The sequence below is a fragment of the Tiliqua scincoides genome, chromosome 3 (assembly GCF_035046505.1).
Source record: "Tiliqua scincoides isolate rTilSci1 chromosome 3, rTilSci1.hap2, whole genome shotgun sequence".
In the NCBI taxonomy this organism is placed as follows: Eukaryota; Metazoa; Chordata; class Lepidosauria; order Squamata; family Scincidae; genus Tiliqua; species Tiliqua scincoides.
The window spans coordinates 152,165,144-152,184,951 of record NC_089823.1 but is presented as its reverse complement, the minus strand read 5'-3'; the positions used below and the strand labels follow the sequence as shown (position 1 = coordinate 152,184,951).

The window sequence follows — 19,808 nt, the reverse complement described above, 5'->3', positions numbered from 1 at the left end:
CATCCATAAAAGCAACCCACCCCTGGACTGAATTTGTACAGTCCAGGGAAACCACATGATTTTACCACATGATTCAGGTGATTGTATGAACAAGCCCTTCTTAAGTATTAGGCCTCATTGATTTCAATGGGAGTGATAAACATGTAGTTACATCTCTCCCATTAAAACAAGTGGGATGTAACTTTGACAGGATCATGTTTTTGGGTCAATCACATTAAACCATGGGTATTCAGGCAGGGATTGGGATATGTTAAAAGGAGTTCAGTACAATATATTATGTGCTAAATCTGGAATCAGGAGTGATGCTATGCATGGAACAATACTGTCAAATGCTCATTGACATGGCATACTCTTCATGTTTTGAAGTCTAGATACAGTACTTTCAAACTAGATTTCGAACTGACAACTTAAACAAAATTTATCCATTCAGTTATATTTACAAGCATAACTATACAGACAATTATACATAGAAACATCCTAAGGTGGAGAAACCTGCCATGGTTGTTTCCCAAGCCTGCCCAATGGGCAATCTAAGGAAAAACAACCTTCAGGCCTCCTTGAGGAGGATGACATAACATCCAACATCTTAAGGTGAGTGATTTGGATCTCTCAAACCTGCAGTCTAAGAGCCCAATCCTGGGCTCGACACGCCGGCTTATTGCTGGCGCGCACTGTTGCAAACGTGCCGTAAGGCACAGTTGCGAGCCTTATTGCTGGTCGAGCGCCCATGCTAGCCCAGTGCTAGGCTAGCGCTGGGCAGGTGCCTGGCCTCTGCCGCTTGGCGGTCGCATGGACTGCCGAGCCGTGGCACAGTAAGCAGGGGCAGGGGTAGGAGGGGAGGAGGCGTTCTGGGGAGGGGGTAGGCGGGAAGAGGGTGGGCGTGAGGCATGCTGGGGGGAGGGAGTGGGGAGAGAAGAAGGTGGGTCTGATGGAGCTCTGCTCCACTGGATCCTGTCCGTTCATGTGAGGCTCGGCACCCTATACAAACGCTTTTACCTGAGTAGCCCCAATGTGGGGCTACTTCCCTTACCCGGGAGAAGGAGAAGAAAGTCCCCTTTTCCCAAGGTGCCACCCGTGGTAGTCCATGGCGCGCAGGATGTGGCGTCAGCCGTTTCCGGTGCTGCCAAAGCTGTGTGCCACGGGAGCTCAGGATTGGGCTGTAAGCCTCTTCAGTGCACTAACTACACAAAACTCCTTGTTTGTCACTTGAGATGGCAGAAGATAGAAGCATCAGCATGTGCTGTTCCTAGCCACACCTCTTCCCTTTGAAAGCCTTTTCAGCTCACAATTTGACATGCAGAGTTTAGGATGTCATCAGACCTACTCCAGTACTTTAGATTCTGGTTCTTTTTGTGTGCCTGTGCTCCTGGGAAGCTCTTCTAGGTTCTGCCAACTCTACTTATAACTTTCTGCCTCTTGTCACTTGCTGCCTCAGTTTCTATTCTGGTCTTGCTCTAGAACTCATTGGACTGGTGGTGTTGGATGCTACCAATATTAAGCTGATTGAGTGGAAGAAGGATCTGTAAGAAGGAGAAGTTTCCACATTTGGGCTAAATAAAACTGAAAACATTCAGTTTATCCAAGAATATGAGGAAGAAAATTCACTTCCTCACCTATTCAGGACTGTAAAATGTTATGCTTAATATCATGTTTGTTCACCTCACCCCAACCCACAGATAAGGCCCTACAAATCTAAATATATGTTTTTAAAAGAAAACACATCCTACAACTTAGACTTCGAGTGTGATTTTACCTGTGATTTTATATAAATCAATGCTATGGAAACTATGCAGCATGATATGAACTCCAAGTGGAAATAATAACGTTCAGTCTTTTATCTAGGAACTTTGAAATGCTTTGCTAAATGGATTGTTATTATTCCATCTGCCACAATAGTAATATAATTATAATCAACATAATTATAAGATTGTTAACTCAATATTGCTACTCTGAGAGAGAAAATCCTGTAAATGTAGGCAAGGAATTCCAGGGTATTTTAGCTATACTTAAAAGATTTTTCTCTGCACTGCAGAGTATATATGCTGCACCAACCTCTACATACCAGAAATTGCTTTTACAATAAGTTATCCCAAGGTCACAGAACATTATCAAGAGTCCCATATTTTTTCTGGGTGGCAATGGCTATCCTTCAACTCACTTCACTTTCTGATTTGTTACATGAATGTGAATGAATAATTCAGGAATTGCTATCCCAGTATAACTGTCTTTGTGAATTGGCTGTTATACATACTGAGTAGATTTCAGAAGCAAGAATAGAACCTAGGAAGAGCCTTGGAGGTGATGGTCAAGGCAAGCCATCAGTCTTAGTTCATCACAGGATTAATATATTGAAACTCAAAATTATTGTCCATTTAAGTATCAGTGGAATTGAGAAGACCACATGTGTAGCCTTCACAGCCCATTTTGAAATATGGCATAACATTGTCCATAAACTAGTGGGAGAACCTTTTACCAGATTTTCTATGTGGGATGAGCATCCCAGGCTACTGTGAACTCAGTACAAGGAATTGGCTGCAAGCTTTTTTAAATTCTGCCTGACATAAAAATGCACTCATATAACACATACATAAAGCATTATTATGGCTGAGACAAGCATGAGGAAGTGCTTTAAGCCAAAGTTCACGGGTAGAGAAAAGACGACAGTGGACAACTCATAGTATGAGGGAAAAAAAGTACATAATATTAATAACAAGTACATGCAAAGGGCTCACATAACTTTCAACATATTACATGTTAAAAAGAAAAAGCAGATTATCTTTAGGGGTATATCCTTGGACCCTTGTGAATACATAAAATTACGATTGTTTGATCTAAAAATATAGTATTTTCAGTTTTCATACCCTGCATTTTTTAAAAGACAATTATACAGATAAGGATGTGGCAGGACAAAGAAGATGAGTCACAATACTTGGGGTCAGGAATGTAGGGTAATGGAGATGTGGAACTCACCAGTGGGCCAGGCCTGCCGTCTAAACCTGAAGCACCCTGGACAGATGGGGAAGGGTTAACAAAACAAAAGGCAAGGAGGAATAGGGGAAAGGAAGGGAGGGAAGAGGTGAGTGAAGCGGTGACTCAAGACAAACATATGCTCACAATAAAGCAACAAAACTTGGATCTCAAAGACAGGTGATGGCACTTACAAGGAAACCAACAAGAAACAGACACGGAACATAACATGATTGCTTTAGGATGCTTGTGAGAATGCAGCATTCTAGCATACTATAGCAGAACAAGAACATTCCCATGTGTTTGGAGAGCATTGTTGCTTTCTCATCCTCTGGAGTGGAAGTTGTGACTGCAACAGCTGGATCTTACTTGTGAAGTCAAAGGCAGGTACCCTAGCCTAGGTAATAATGGGAGTGCCTTTGCATGGGAAACAGATTTCAGGTAGAAAGAGGATCAGTTGAGAGGAGTACAATCACTTTTTCAGGCTTTATGTCCACTGGCATTTAAAGCTTTAGGACATGATCCAATAAATGTTAATCATGTCAAAATTCCATTGAAAATATGAGATGAATGAGAGTTAGAAGGGTTTGGCAACATACGCTCAGGCACTTTGCCCAAGAATGGTAAATTAGACACAGGGCCACAGTCATTAAGGATGACTGGGTCAAGAGATAGGTCCTTGAGAAGGAGTTTAACTTCCTTAAGAAACCCCAGGACCTTCTCTTTCCTCAGCAAGACATTTGTAACTACTTAGACCAAAACCTGGACTCCTAGGTCTGTTATTGCAGATTTAATAAATTAAGATGGCCAAAGGTGTTCAAGAATCTCCTACATCCTCAGGTGCACAAATTGAAAAGGATTCACCAAAGGCTTTGATGGAACCCCAGTGACAATTGGAATCAGTTCTGAAACACTTTGGCATGTAAACCAGAGTTGGTGCAGAGTGCTTTTCAGACTGGTCACAGCAGATACCTGAGACATCTACTCTATTTACTGGTGAGAATGTGGAAAAAACCTCTACTTCAGGGGTGTCCAAACTTTCTGGCAGGGGGGCCACATCATCTCTCTGACACTGTATTGGGGGCCATGGAAAAAAGAATTAATTTACATTTCAAATTTGAATAAATTTACATAAATGAATATATTAGAGATGGAACTTATATGAATGAAAGCAGGTCTTGCAATAGCTCAAGGCCTATAAAAGGCCTTGCACAAAGCAAGGCCAGCCTTTCCTTTGGTGCTGCTGCTGCATCACAGATGTGAAACAGCAAGCAGCGGAGGGAGCCCTCATCCCACAGCTCACATGAGAGGTCGAACAGTTGGCTGTCACACTGAGAGCAGTTGTATCAGGCCAGCATATGCTCCAGCAAGTCTCCAGAGGGCCATATCGCTTTGGAGACAGGGGGCTCCCTGAGGGCCAGATTTGGAGTCCTTGAGGGCCACAAGTGGCCCTAGGGCCGGGGTGTGGGCACTCCTATCTACTTCAAAGACATTGCTTGTCAACATTGCATGGATGAAATGGTACTGAAGTAAAATATCCTCTGTACCATCACCACCATAGAGGAGGCACCAGAATGGGCTCTCACGTTCTGTTGCATCTTTCTGGAGTCTTACCCTATTTGCACTCTAGTCGGGAATGCTAGTCTGCTGGTGGCTCTACATGCTCCTTTGCAGGATGGCTTCCTTTGGGCCTTTAATGGTGACATGGCAGGGGCACACTTAGCAGGCATGGCATCTAGGTTACTGTAGCATTCAACTGGAGAAGCTTTGCCTCTTCATCATTTCCCTGCCAAGTGGGTATCAAAGGCCTATAAACACATGGAGTCTGAAACTGGCAATCTCAAGTTGAAATCAGATGTGAAATAAAAATTATTTGGGTGGTGAATCTAATGAGTCTGGAGTTTTAAAAATAGTAGTCATTCTCTTTGTGAAATATACTGAAGCAATAAGATGCTATGAAGAAATGTTCAAGCACAAAGGCACTGAAAATGCTATCCATTCACAGTTTGGCTATATAGGGCAAAATGGTAATTAGAAATTGAATACATGGGCATAAAAGCTAGGATTATTTTTCAGTATTTCAAAACTGGGATCTTCTTTACTTTTACTGTTAGGAGAAATTTAACTTTTTCAAGCACATTTAAAGACACTTCATTATGTGTACCATAAACAGGTCACTTTCATCCAATCAGTTTAATGGAGTCTAGGTAAAAATCTTCTGCATTGGTCCTGTGATTGTACCTAGAGGAGGAGACTTCAATTGGACCTGCCTCCTGGTAGAGGGAGGCACATTCCTAAAGAGTCTTGGAATGCCCCCTTCCTCTGCCAGAGAACAAGAATTTAAAAGTTCTTTACTATTGGGCTGTTTGAGTTGCCCTTGGTGATAATTACAAATTACCTAAACATTTTAAGCCTTATTTATAATATGCTCCTGAAATGCTTCATAGGCTAAACTCTATTGAAATTAATGGGGCTTGAAATGGAAAAAGAATCTGGGGACTATGATCCTAGGTTTTTATTTTCTAAATAATGGTAGCTATAGGAGAATTGTAGTCTAACAAGAGAGAAGCCATAAATACATTTGTCAGAGATTGGTTTTCTTTAGAATGTTCTGGAAGAGGTATCATTTTTCCAATAAATAGTCTGTTTTAACAGTTGTGGATCACTGGGTAGTTCAATAATTTTGTATTATGTGGTTCTTACGTATTCAAGGGACGATAGTTAAGTGGCCAAGTGGTACCTGTTGCTAGGAGACTTAGAACTGACCTGATATCAGATCTGAAAATCAGAACCATCAGGAAGTTACATCTTTGTTGCAATATGGTTTCAAAATGAATATTGGGTTAAAGTAACAGTTATCAGACTGATGGCCCAATCCTACTGAAAGGAAGTGCCAGCAGAATGCGTGTTCTCCCAGTGCTGGCTGCTGCAAAAGCACCATTAAGTGTTTTGTGGCAGTGCAGGGAGCTGGTGCTTTGGCAGGAAGGCTGGAGCTTTCCCATGTGTGCCAGCAGATCAACAGAGGCCTGTTGGAGCAGGTAATCCCAGTACAGGAGGGGTAGCGGCGAGGAGGGGGAGGTAGGGGGCTGAATGGGGCAGGGGGAGGGTGGAGTGGGAACAAGGTGGGAGCATGGGGTGGGTGGATTTGGCCCAGGTGGGTTTGTTGGTGGCAGTGCATGCTGGATTCCACAGCCTGAGTCCATGTGGACCTCTGCCAACAATTTCACTTGTGCAGGTCCTCCATCCCTCAGAGGTTTACCCCCAGGTAAGACAACAAATATTCCTTGACCCAGAGGAGACCTCTGCCCTCCCCCTTCAGGATGTAGTACAAGCCACTTTGGCGCAGCTGCATCAGTAGGAGAGAAAGCATAGGATTGGGCATTAAGAATATCTATATACCTCTACAACAAAGTTCACAAAATGATTTTCCACAGCAAATATTGCTTATGTGGGCATTTGTTACACAAGACTTGTGTATCACAGTGTAACCTCTTGCCATCATGCATCTGGAAATCTTGAAATAGCACCAAAAGTATACACTTCATTGCAAAAGTGATGATATATCTGTTTTAACAAGTTTGGAGTGAGTTTCTTTTTTGATACTCATTGGTTCCTCTGGAGGCAAAGAAATATGCAGACAAAGTATTAATGTGCAACTAGTTGCATTAGAATGTGAATTCCATTCAAAGCAATGCGGTGAGAATAGAACGCATCCCCACTCAGATTTGCATATGAATATGAATCCAATTTATGCCTACTAATAGCAAGTAAAATATGTGTGTCTAAACCTGTTTACATGTGTAGAGTTTGTTAACAGAATTAAAGAGATTGCTTTTATGATTGTCAACCCAATCCTAACCAACTTTCCAACGCTGATGCAGCTGTGCCAATGGGGCACACACTCCATTCTGTGGTGGTGGGGCAGTCATGGAGGCCTCCTCAAGGTAAGGGAACAGGATTGGATTCTGCCATTAGTCTATTTATAAGCCACCCCTCAGTACCAAACATCCAAGGCAGTGTTCAGTGCAGAATAAAAATAAATACAATTAAATTCCATACTAGACTAAAAAAAATCACATAAGCAGCAGCAAACATTCAGGAAAAATTATATGATGCCACGAAAGTCTATTCTAAAATATGTTGCAATGCATGTTATGGTAATTGCTCAGATGGTGTTTCCGAGTCCTCCAACATGTATACACACTACCAGGGTCACCTCAAGAGTCTTTGGTACTGACTTTGAATCATAAATACACAACACTGGAACATGTGCAAGGACAATAAGTCATAAATCCTGAAAAAGTTAGCCCTTCATCAATGTGGTCATGCATCTGTCTGGTTAATACACTCAACATTCTGTGAATGCAAACTAGTATCTTAATCCAGCAAGACAGAGACATGTGTAGGAAGCAAACTTCTGCTGAAGCAGCCAATACAGAGGTAGATCTGACTGTATCTACATCACAATTTAACTGAGGCTCTGCTGAACTGACTGGATGGATTTTGATGCAGGTGGGAGAGCACATCTTTAGTAAGGGCCAACAGCTGTTACACACTGCTAGAGATGATCTAGGACCAAGATGTTCAAATCATCATACAAAAGAAGGTGGAACACATATTATGTAAAATATGGCCCTATGAAGATATATTAAGGAATAATGTTATCTTGTGTTCATTTATTATCAAATTTTATATTTGATTTTTTAAAAATATATAATCTTTTGTGTATATTTTCTTCTCTCTTGTTCCACAAAAGTCTTTGTAGCTTAAACGCTTAATTAATTATTGTATTTTTACCTATAAATTGGTCCACAGACAGGCTTTTATGTCATTGCTTTAGAAATCACAATAAATCATGACATAAAAAAATAATAAAATGTTGACATTTTACTAAACATCCTATACGCACTTTCCTGGGTGTAAGCCTCATTGGACACAATGGAGCTTACTCTGAGTAGATGCACACAGGATTGTGCTAAAAAACATGCAAATCATCAGCCAAATGTACCAGATGTAGAAAGTAAAACAAAGATAAGAAACAATGAGAAAACAATAGTACAGGTAACAATATGAGTTTTCTGTAGTGATAGGCACCAGGTAATGTAGATTACAGGGTTGGGAACTTGAGTCAGGTGACTTGAACTCAAGTCGCAAAAATGTGTGTTTTTTGCTGACTCGTGGACTTGTGAGTTGCACACATGGAAGACTCAGAAAAACACTTGAGTCAGGGCCCCCTGACTCGAGACTCACATTCCACTCTGATGACTTAAGTTGCATACCAAAGGACATGGGTTGCACCACCCCCCTCTTGCAAGAAAAACCTCTTGTGTTCATCTGGGAAGCTGTTCTTTACATGCATGAACTCCAGCACCAACAGCTAGCAGGGTACACTATGTTCAGAGATGGACTGGGGGGTGGAGCAAAAGGAGTAACTTTTTTTGTTGTTCCGTTGCTCCTCTGCTGCATCCATTGGTCAAAGGATGCATCTCTGGGAGAGGGAGGAGGTGAGGGGGACAAGAGCAGCTGTTTTTACCAATAGGGACAAGTGGGTTTTGCAAGGAGAAGGAGGGGCGGCAGGAGGCAGGGAGAAGCAGGAGGGCAGGCTGTTCTCAGAGCATAGAAAAACAACTACACCATCTTTATTCCATGTTTTGCACTCACTCGAAGTTCTCTCCTGCGCTCTCCCAGAATAGTGTCCATCCAGGTAGGCAGGCAGTAGCCTTAGTTTTTTAAATTTTTCCCAATCTATATGCTCTTGTAAATACAAATATAATACATTGTATAGCTTGCTGAGCTGGGATGCATCCTCGCTCCCTCCCTCCCTGCCATGCCATGCCATGGAAGGGGGGTGAGTTTTGTCGCAGCTGGGCTGGGATTGCAGCATAGGGGAAGTGAAGGGGTGAAGGTGTTCCACACTGTGCCTGACAGGTGGGATGGAGGGGGTCACAGCGAGGGAGTGTTTACAGGGAATGCCAAGACACACATACTGCCCAGTGCAGCCCTGTTTCCCACTGTAGAGCTGCAGCGGGCTTCTTCTTGCTTGCTTGGCTTTGTCAAGGTGGGGGTGGGATTGCACGGGGGTAGGAAAGGGATCAGTGCATTCCGTGCTGCTGCCGGACATTGGGATGGGCAGAGATGGCAGGGGAAAGTTAAAAGGGACCCCTGAAGCATGCACACAGACTGGCAGCAGCCTCGTTTTCCTAAGTGGAGCCGCAGTGGACTTTTTAAAGGGAGGAGGGTGACTCGACTCAATTCCTATCAAGTCGTGGAAAGGCGATTCGACAACTCAGAAAAGTGTCCCTGTTATGACTCATTTTTAAGTTGAGTTGCAGGGGCCGGTGACTCATGACTTGACTTGAGTGTTGCCGAACTGGGTTTTCCCATCCCTGGTAGATTATCAGCTATCTGCTTTAATGCATATTCAGGTGTATTTCTGTTCCTTCCTGTCCTTTTTGTTTTGATGTCTAGCATTCTTAAACGTCACTGAAAGCCATAACAACAGGGATGATTAACATGTGATCCATAAGACACAGATTCTCCCTTCTGCCCTGTTACATTATTTTATCCTTATTGTACCATGTAGTCCATGTTTATCTTTCTGAGTTGCCATCTCTTTGTCAATTGCTCTATTATCATGCTACAGCTGATGATTAGTTCAGTGAAAGAAAGAAGTTGCAATCCAGTCTACATCAGTGAGACTGCAGGAATTTGGGCAGCTGAGTAGTGAAATATGAATAGGATACATCTCTGCCGCAGACTCCCCTGTCACGGCTTACAGTCTCTGCCAAAGGCTACTGGAAATTGCCAAGCTGGCAGCCTTATTCCTTATGCAATATGCTGACATCAGCGCCTATAGAGGAGCATGTCATGAAGTTGACTCCACCACTGTGGGTTTGAGTAATATGCTGTAATAGCTGAGCAGGCAATCTGTGAGCCAGAACATCCCCAAATCTCATCTTAACCATCTCCTGAGAAATTTATTTAATGAATTTATTAGGTGGCTTTAGACAAGCCATTACCTTTCATCCCCAGTTCTCTATCTGCAGTATGGGATTACTCAGTATATGTGAATTACTTTGAACATTCAGAATGCTACATAGCATTTATGTAGCATTCTGAATGTTCAAAGTACTTCACATATACTTAGCAGTATTATTATCCACTCTAAAAATTACAAATATGGTGCAGGGGGTATTGGGTGACACTGAAGGGCAGTGGAAAGAGGGGGGCAGTTAGTGTAGCAAAGTGGCAGCAAAGGCAAGGGGTGTCAAAAGTCAATGTCCCAGTCATCCCTGTGCTCTACTAGCTATTCTCTGTGGCTCTTATCACCAAGCAAGAACCTCCAATATGACATGGGCTCCTCCTCAGTCTCAGTAACGATGGCCTAATCATCTGCCTTACCTTGGTAGCTGTGACTAATACTGCCCCATGGCTATGCAAGGTGAACATCCCTGCATTAAGCATCCATGCAAACATTCACCTGAACATCATAGTAGTGGGATAGACAGAAATATATGATCAAGGAGTTTGAAGCCATCTCAGCCTAAATTTGCATTTTGCTTATGGAAAAAATGCCTCATGAAGATCCAGTTAATTGGATGGGCAGACTGCAACATGACAGATTACCTCCCAAGAGTGGACTAAGCAGTATTTTGCTTGGCTGGCGGTCTGGATTTGTATTGGAATCCATAAAGGATCCATTTGCTATGAGTGAGCTGTAATCGTGGTAGATAAGAAGTGAAATGTGTGGGATGAGCTTAGTAATTATGTGAATTCATCTGTATTTTAGACTGGAAATAGGTTGCCTGGCTAGAGATTTTATAACTGACAAAGGAGGTACTGCAAGGGCAATGGGGACCAATGGATTTGATTGGGAAAACAAGCATGCCAGCCAGACTTTTGCTTTACACTAGAGCTGATTTGCCCCCTTTTGTAGTTGAAGAGAGCTCTGGAAACAGTTTCTGTTTCTTTTGTACGTGACTTGGTATTTGAGCATTGTGATTAAAGAGACAAACACATGTTACAAGGCCACAAGAAAAATGCCCTCTTGTCAGTATCTCCAAAGCAATCAAACCCTGGGGGAAGCTGCATCAGTGAGCAGAATTTTTAGTTTCAAAACATTGTTTTAAGAACATAAGAACAGCCCCACTGGATCAGGCCATAGGCCCATCTAGTCCAGCTTCCTGTATCTCATAGCGGCCCCACCAAATGCCCCAGGGAGCATACCTGATAACAAGAGACCTACATCCTGGTGCCCTCCCTTGCATCTGACATACCCATTTCTAAAATCAGGAGGTCGCACATACACATCATGGCTTGTAACCCGTAATGGATTTTTCCCCCAGAAACTTGTCCAATCCCCTTTTAAAGGCATCTAGGCCAGATGCTGTCACCACATCCTGCGGCAAGGAGTTCCACAGACCAACCACACACTGAATAAAGAAATATTTTCTTTTGTCTGTCCTAACCCGCCCAACACTCAGTTTTAGTGAATGTCCCCTGGTTCTGGTGTTATGTGAGAGTGTAAAGAGCATCTCTCGATCCACTTTATCCTTCCTATGCATAATTTTGTATGTCTCAATCATGTCCCCCCTCAGGCGTCTCTTTTCTAGGCTGAAGAGTCCCAAATGCCGTAGTCTTTCCTCATAAGGAAGGTGCCCCAGTCCAGCAATCATCTTAGTTGCTCTCTTTTGCACCTTTTCCATTTCCACTATGTCCTTTTTGAGATGTGGCGACCAGAACTGGACACAATACTCCAGGTGTGGCCTTACCACTGATTTGTACAACAGCATTATAATATTAGCAGTTTTGTTCTCAATACCTTTTCTAATGACCCCAAGCATAGAATTGGCCTTCTTTACTGCTGCCACACATTGGGTCGACACTTTTATTGACCTGTCCACCACCACCCCAAGATCTCTCTCCTGATCTGTCACAGACAGCTCAGAACCCATCAGCCTATATCTAAAGTTTTGATTTTTTGCCCCAATGTGCATAACTTTACACTTACTGACACTGAAGCACATCTGCCATTTTGCTGCCTATTCTGCCAGTTTGGAGAGATCCAAAGTTTTGCAGCTTCAGGTGCTTTGTTATATTGTATTTTGAAGTTTTCTGTTTCACATGTAATACAGGCCCCTCATCATCGTCTTCGCCTCACAACAGTCTCTCCCAAACGGTAGTTAAATCTTGTTTCTGAGTTCTCTTTACTTTCTAGATACTTACGGGCAATCCCAGAGGACCTCGGTCTCCTTTCTCACCCTGGGCACCCTTTTCACCTTTTGTTCCATCAATGCCTGCTTCTCCCTAAGGAAAAATTACATAAGGAGAAAGCCCAATATTCACTGGAATATTTCTACACAAACTTTAATTACACAGTAAAGTCAACAGTATTAATAAATACTGTTAATTAATAACCAAGAAGTACCCAAGATGACAAGCAATGGTGAAAGGACATTTTGCGCCCAATTCCAGTCTTACACTAGACAATGTCAAGTTGCTCCACTGGTTTCATAGTAGTTATCTATAATGTACACCATCACTAACATTATTTATCACAGCCTCCGTGATAAATAAATAGACTTTGGCTGCAATCCTAACCATACTTTCCTGAGAGTAAGCCCTACTGAACAAAATAGGACTTACTTCTGAGTAGACCTGGTTAGGATTGTGCCCTTTATGCGACTGGAGTTGACCTAAACTGAGCCAATAGAGATTAAGAGCCCAATCCTGTGGTTCACGCCGCGCCTCCATGAGGCATGTTTGCGGGGCTTATGGCCGGGCTCTGGCCGGTGCTGAACCAGTGTGCGGCGGGTGCCCACATTCCGCGGCTCGGCAGTCTCTGTGACCGCCAGGCTGTGGAACGGGAAATGGGGTTGTAGTCGGGGGCGATGGGGAGGTGTTCCCGGGGGGAGGTGCAGTCGAAGGCATGGGGGGGCATTCCTGGGGGCGGGGGAGAGGCGGGTACACGGAGCCGAGCTCTGCTGAGCTCTGCTGCTTGCCCTACACGAGCGCCTTCACTTTAGTGGCAACCAAACAGTCGCCGCTAAAGTGAGTAGTCCCATTACGGGACTGCTTCCCTTACTTGGGGAAAGGGGACAAATGTCCCCTTCTCCTGAGGAGCCTCCTGCGGTAGCGCTGGAGGCTCTGGATCCGGCAGGAGCCCTTTGTGGAGCGGCCGGGTCCCACAGCTCCAGGCAGCTCAGGATTGGGCTGCCCAGCTGCAATCCTAACCACACCTTCCTGAGAGTAAGCGCCATTGAACAAAATAGGACACACTTCTGAGTAGACCTGGTTAGGATTGTGCCCTAAGAATTTTTCAGTAAGTCTTGATTTTTAGGACCTAGTTACACATTAAATGTAACTGCATGTGTTAGCACACTTGATTGCTGGCATCCTTCAGTCTCAGAAGACTATGGTATTGCGCTCTGAATAGTGGTTCTGGAACAGAGTGTCCTCTCCAGTGCGTGAAGCCTGGGTAAAGTAGATATGGAGGTTAGACTGTTACCCATGCAGCAAACCCCCCTCTCCACATTGCTGAAATGGTCCAATGGAAAGGCAGAAGCCAGTACGGTTGGTTCCAGCGGCGTCACAGGAGTTGCCAGAATGTGACTGTGTTCAGCCATGAACTGCCTCAGGGACTCTGGTTAGCACACTTACTATCCTTTAAAAGGTAGCTTTGGTAGGAGGTCATTTTGAACAGAAAAACAGCAAAGGGAGGGAACACCTAATCTTTTTCCTATCAGGGGTTTCCTTACTCCAAATAATCCCCATAAAAATTTTCTGTAAAATAAATAAAGAAAGAACACCCCCACAACACACCAGCATTAGGGTTCTAATATAGTGATTGACACACAATGAGTAGCATCCTAAGTTTAGCTAGCCATGACTAAATCCCATTTATTTCATTAGATCAGTGGTTCTCACACATTTAGCACTGGGACCCACTTTTTAGAATGAAAAACTGTCAGGACCCACCAAAATGATGTCATGGCCAGAACTGACATCAAGCAGGAACATTTTTAACAATCCTAGGCTGCAATCCTACCCACACTTACCCAGGAGTAAGTCCCATTTACTTTCATTTTTAAAAGAATATAAATAGTAGCTTGTTAAAAGTACAGATCTGTAACATTTCCCCAAATGCAGTCACATACCATGGTAGCATCAAGTCTAATATATATAATATATAAATGAATGGGGATCCACCTGAAATTGGCTTGCAACCCACCTAGTGGGTCCTGACCCACAGTTTGAGAAACACTGCATTAGACCATTTATTTAAATTGACTTTGAAACTGCACTTAGTCCAATGGACTAACTTCCTTATGGGAATCTGATCTGGGATTGGGCCAGTGAGTGCAAGGATTTACAACAGTGGGCTGCCAGCAGCCATTATGAGTATACTGCCACAGTGATGGTAGTGTGGGATGCCCACCGCTAAACTGACACAGGTAAGTGCAATGGTGGCAGCAGCAGAACAGGGGTTGTCCTGGCTGGGGTGGAGAGTCAGGAGAGAAGCGAACAGGGGCTGTATTGGCACTACTTGCATGTACCAATATCCTAACCCCATCTGTCTCCCTTACTGCCACCATTACACACCTTAGACTTAAGCCTGCAAAACAGCAGGCACAGATCTGAGGAGACTGATGGCAGCAGTGGAGGCTTTTCCCAGGGTAAGCAACCAAAAGTTCGCTTACCCCTTTCTGACTGCCCCACCTCCTGAAGATACAGCGCAAGCTCTGTTGGCGCGACTGCATTGGCGGGGAGGGGGTATTTTGGTAGGAATGGATTACTAGTCATGACTAAGAACACAACCTAATGTGTATAACAGAGTCTTTATGGATGTGTATAACAGAGTCTTTGCAATCCTAACCAACTTTCCAGCACCGAGGTAAGGGCAATGCAAATCCAAAGTAAGGGAACAAACATTGCCTGACCTTGAGGAGTCCTCTGTGATTGCCCCTCAACTGCAGGATGCAACACACGCCCCACTGGCATAGCTATGGCAGTGCTGGAAAGTTGGTTAGGATTGCGCCCGATGTTAGTTTATTTTGCAGGCTCAGTTGCATGATATCCTTACAATAACTACATAAATGGAAATATGGGGTATGTTAGTATTGACATGCTTGTAGAATCTCTAACCTGTACAAAGCTAATAACCTCCAGATCAGCATCTTACACATTCCCTTTAAAACTAATCGAATCCCATGTTATCATCCTACATCCTTACCTTAGGTCCTGGAAGGCCTTGAGAACCCTGTATTTGGAACAAAAAAGAAAAAGTAATAGATCATTCTCCTGGCTTATATGCCTGGATGCTAGAAGCACACAAATGCATACAGCTCCTTTATTCCTATCATTCTCCTCTTCACATTTTCTACTAGATTAATATTAGAATAACAGATAGTTAACAACAGTATGGCAGATCTGTCATCATGTTCTGTTGACTTGTTTTTTATTACCCTTTGCTCTCAGTAGGAAAAGCTGTAATGTATCATTAGTGATGCTTAAAGTCTTACTGTTTGCTTGGCATTATTCATCAAATCCTTTTACAATGCCTCGATTCAACGATATATCTAAAATGAAAAGGGGATGTATATATAGGACCCTTTTAAAAAGGATTAAGAGCCTGATCCTGTGGTCAATGGCATGCCTCCTTGCCACGGACTGCAGTCGCAAACGTGCCATAAGGCATGTTTGCAGGGCTTACTGCCGGGCTCCTGCCACAGCTACCCCAGCACCAGCCGGAGCTGGGCTGGCGCATGGCAGGTGCCTGGGTTCCGCGGCTCAGCAGTCTCCTGGACTGCTGGGCTGCGGAACGGGAGGTGGGGGGGGTGGCCAGGGGCATGGGGGAGGCGTTCCGGAGAGGAGGAAGGTGTGGCCGGGGGCATGGGGGAGGTGTGTTAGGGGGAGGGGGAGAGGCAGATCTGCAGAGCTGAGCTCCACAGGATCCAAGGTGCTCGGGTAGGGCTGCTCGCCCTACACGAGTGCCTTTACTTTAGCGGCGACCTTTTGGTCGCCGCTAAAGTAAGTAGCCCCATTGTGGGGCTGCTTCCCTTACTTGGGGGAAGGGGATAAACGTCTTCTTCTCCTGAGGTGCCTCCCGCATTAGCGTGGGAGGCGCAGGATCCGGCGGGAGCCCACCATGGAGCCGCCGAGCTCAGGATTGAGCTGCCCGTTGTCTGCTACATTTATATTGTTTGTTGTCCTTTATATTGTTTGTTGTCCTCTTTCTCTCTGTGACAGGAAACCAGATGTATTTAATGATGCCCTGCTATTTTTTTAAACATGGAAAACCCTTCTATATATGCATCTGTAACCTGGAAGGGGGTAATTTTCAGCAGAAAAAGTTTGGTAAATAAAGCATACACACACCTCCATGACTCTTGCTAAAATCTGCTGCCACTCAAAATTTTTCTTCATTAAAAAAAATAATAAAAACTAAAAAACATGTTTGAAGCTTTAGTACACGTGGTTTTATGTAACATCTATTTTGCTTCAAGTGTCTACACTTGGTTCTTTCTGAAATTGGAGCTGTTGGCATCTGTATTAATTACTATTATTCTAAAAAAGATATCTAGCTTACACTTTCCCATTCCATTAGGGAGGTGCTCCAGGTGGCTTTGCAATAAAAACTATAGGGTACCTTAATATGGCAAAGAGGGATGATTGTAGAACCAGCATATGAGGATGTTATCTGACACGTATTGCTATACTTTACTTTTAATGCTATTTGATTTTAGACATTTTTATGTCTTCTAATTTAATATGTTGCAAGTTTATTTTTAGATGCTTATTTTGTTAATTTCAAATGTGTCAGTAAAACTGAGTTGTGGAGGACTCCAGCAAATGATGTGCAGGGTTATTACTTAACCACTTGTTCAGCGTGGGATGCCACAGAGCCTCAAAATGTATAAAAACTCACAGAGAGCTGCTGCTGCAGCAGATGTTTACACCAGACAACTGGAAAAGTCTTAAGAGTTCCATAGAAGAGATCCAAACAAATTGCAATATTTCTGAAAAGTCCAGCGTTTCTAAAAGGACATAACCATCCACCTTATTTTTTTATAGTGTATTATATTACAAAGATGACTTACTGTTGTTCCTGGCGGGCCTTGGGGCCCAGGTGGCCCAGTAACCTAAAATCAGAAAAGAAAAGCATGTTATTGCCATATAAGCAATTTACATAAAAATATGGTGCACAGCCTTCAGGAAGATAAGTGCATGGGAGACATGAACGATGTGAAATGGGAAGAGCACACAGAAGGTCCCAGGATCAACCCCTGGCACCTGCAGGTAGGGTAGAAAAAGGTTCCTGTTTGAAATCTTAGAGATCTGCTGCCAGTCGCTGCTGACAATGCTGAGCTGAATGGTCCAGTAGTATAAAGGGTCATCCTATGTTTCTGTGACCAAGGCATAACTGAGAGCAACATCTTGATCCTAAGAACATTTGCTTGGAAATAAGCCCCACTGAGAACAATGGGCATTACTTCATTTTAAAAGTCTGAGAATTGCAGCCTCCTGGTATAGTCCTCAACCACTTAGGGAATGCTGGAAGTGGCAGCTGCAGATCCATGTGCTTGAATTTGCCCCAGTTGCACAGAAAGAGAAGGAGGGATTCCATTTTTTAAATTAAAAAGGCTGCAGGGGTGAGGAGGGCAGAATCCTTTCCATGCCTGTGATTTATCTTCCTGTATTCCCACAAGGGTGTTTCTCCTCAGCGAAGGGTGTTTGTCCTCAGCTCCATACCAAAAGTGTACTTGGCTGGGAGAAAAAGGCTTGGGTGAAGTGCAAAAAAAGATAAACTATGGGTGGGGGAGGGGTTCCTCACCGCTTATCCATGTTATTGTTAAAAGGGGGATCCTACCACCCCTTTCTATGTCAGTGGAACAGATTTGTATTTAAAAAATATATCTGTTGTCCTCTGGCTTAGGATGGCCCTCATTTCAGGGTAACTACCTTAGAACAGATAGTTTGAGATTCAGAGTTTAAGATCTGGGCAATTTTGCACGATGTCAGTGACAGGTGATCTCCGTTAAAATTGTGGAGTGATTACTTACTGAGTCCCCAGGGTCTCCTTTCGCTCCAGGTTCTCCCTTCTCTCCCTGTAAATGCAGCAAGCAGAACAGTGTAAATCTCAGTACTAGTTATAGATCTTTTTATTGAGCATTACTATAGCCAACTTTCAGATGCTTGAAAGTGTAGATGAAGAGACATCTAGTAAGGAGAGAACAGAACAAAAGTAACTGAAAAGCATGATTCACCATCATTTTGCTTCCCCTAAATATCAGCCCAATCCTAAGCTGCCCAGGGCACGCGGCCGTGGCGGCACCGAAAATGGCTGCCGCTGCATCCTGTGCACACAAGGAGGCTTTCCCTGACCCACACACATTCCCATTGGATACAGCATCTTTCTGTTCCTCCTGGATGCTGTGTGTAGTCCTCCATGATTGGGGGACAGGGACGCTCTGGGCAATTGCACCTGCTGCCCAGCATCCCAGAAGGCTGCATGACAGGACGTCTGGTCAGATACGACTGCCCAGAGTATCCCTCTCCCCTGATTGTGGAATCCCTGGTAGGACGGCTTCATCTGAACTCCAGATTTGGTTCCTGGGTGGGGTTTGAGCAGTCCTGCTCTAGAGCATACATTCACTTAGTGGATTGGCAGGTGGAATTGCCCACACTATTTAAAATGATTGTTTCTTTTTCTTCCTTTTTTTTTCTTTGTCAAGCACAGGTTGAGCCTACTTATCCACAGATTTTACAAATGCGGATTTGGCTCAAAGCAGGTCCTCTGAACCCGCATTGAGCCAGATTTGGCCCAACACATTGCCTCCGGAGGCCCTTTACAGGCCTCAAAATGGCCTCCAAAGGTCCTAGAAGAGCAAAGGTCCAGTTATCAACCAAGAAGTGACTTAGAAGGGCACTTTTAGGACCTCCGGAGGCCTTTCACAGGCCCACAGAGGCTGTGTGTGGTCTTTATAGGCCTCAGAAAAGCCCCTGGAAGCGTCTTTGGTGAAACCAGGAGTGGCTTTTCAACACTTTCAGGGGCCTTTCTGAGGCCCCTAAAGGCTGTGCATGGTCTATACAGGCCTCAGAAAGGCCTCCGGAGGTCCTAGAAGGACATTTCCAGTTTTCAGCTGAAAAAGTGCCCTTCTATAACCTCCAGAGGCTGTTCTGAGGCCCATAAAGGCTTTGTGTGACCTCTACCGGTCTTTGAACAGCTCAAGATGTGACCAGAGCAAGGGTCTGGTAGCCTCTGGAGCTCAGGTGGCCTCCAAAAACCAAGAATTTTGTTATCCACAGTTTTTGGTATCTGCGAGAAGTCCAGAAACCAAAACCCCACGGATAAACAGGCTCCATCTATATTTGAATTTGCGTAAGGTAAATGCTCGTATGACACATTGTCACTGTATACATTCTTAAATGCATATCCCACTATTACTCTTTAAAAGAACCCAAGCCAGCTTGTTTTCACTATCATGCACTCTTTTCTAATGTTTGACCTTCTCTGAAGTTTCTATTTTTTATAATAATGCATTCTTTGAACTGCTTACTGTAAAACCTGGAAGTCCAATTGGACCTGTTAGCCCTGGAGGTCCTGGCATCCCTTGATCACCTTTTTCTCCAGTTATCCCATCAAGACCCTACAGAGGGAGAAGGGTTTTTGTTTTTGTTATAAATATTAGATCGAGGAATGAAGTAATAATTGATTTATTATTATTATTATTATTATTATTATTATTATTATTATTATTATTATTATTATTATAGTGGATCAGTGTTTACATTCAAATGTCTGAAAAGATTATTTCAATATTGTTACAGGCCCCAAATTG

At 43.6% G+C, this 19,808-nt stretch overlaps 1 protein-coding gene across 1 annotated transcript in view; it reads right to left on the bottom strand.

Annotated features, from left to right (window-relative positions):
- Positions 1–19,808, bottom strand: part of COL13A1 (collagen type XIII alpha 1 chain) — a 132,526-nt gene that overhangs the window by 23,981 nt on the left and 88,737 nt on the right. Inside the window, exons 29-33 of the mRNA XM_066621401.1 lie at positions 19,527–19,616; positions 18,030–18,074; positions 17,067–17,108; positions 15,200–15,226; positions 12,193–12,273 (exon numbers count right to left, since the gene is read on the bottom strand). Of these exons, the coding sequence (XP_066477498.1) occupies positions 12,193–12,273; positions 15,200–15,226; positions 17,067–17,108; positions 18,030–18,074; positions 19,527–19,616 (285 nt within the window). The remainder of the gene's footprint in view (positions 1–12,192; positions 12,274–15,199; positions 15,227–17,066; positions 17,109–18,029; positions 18,075–19,526; positions 19,617–19,808) is intronic.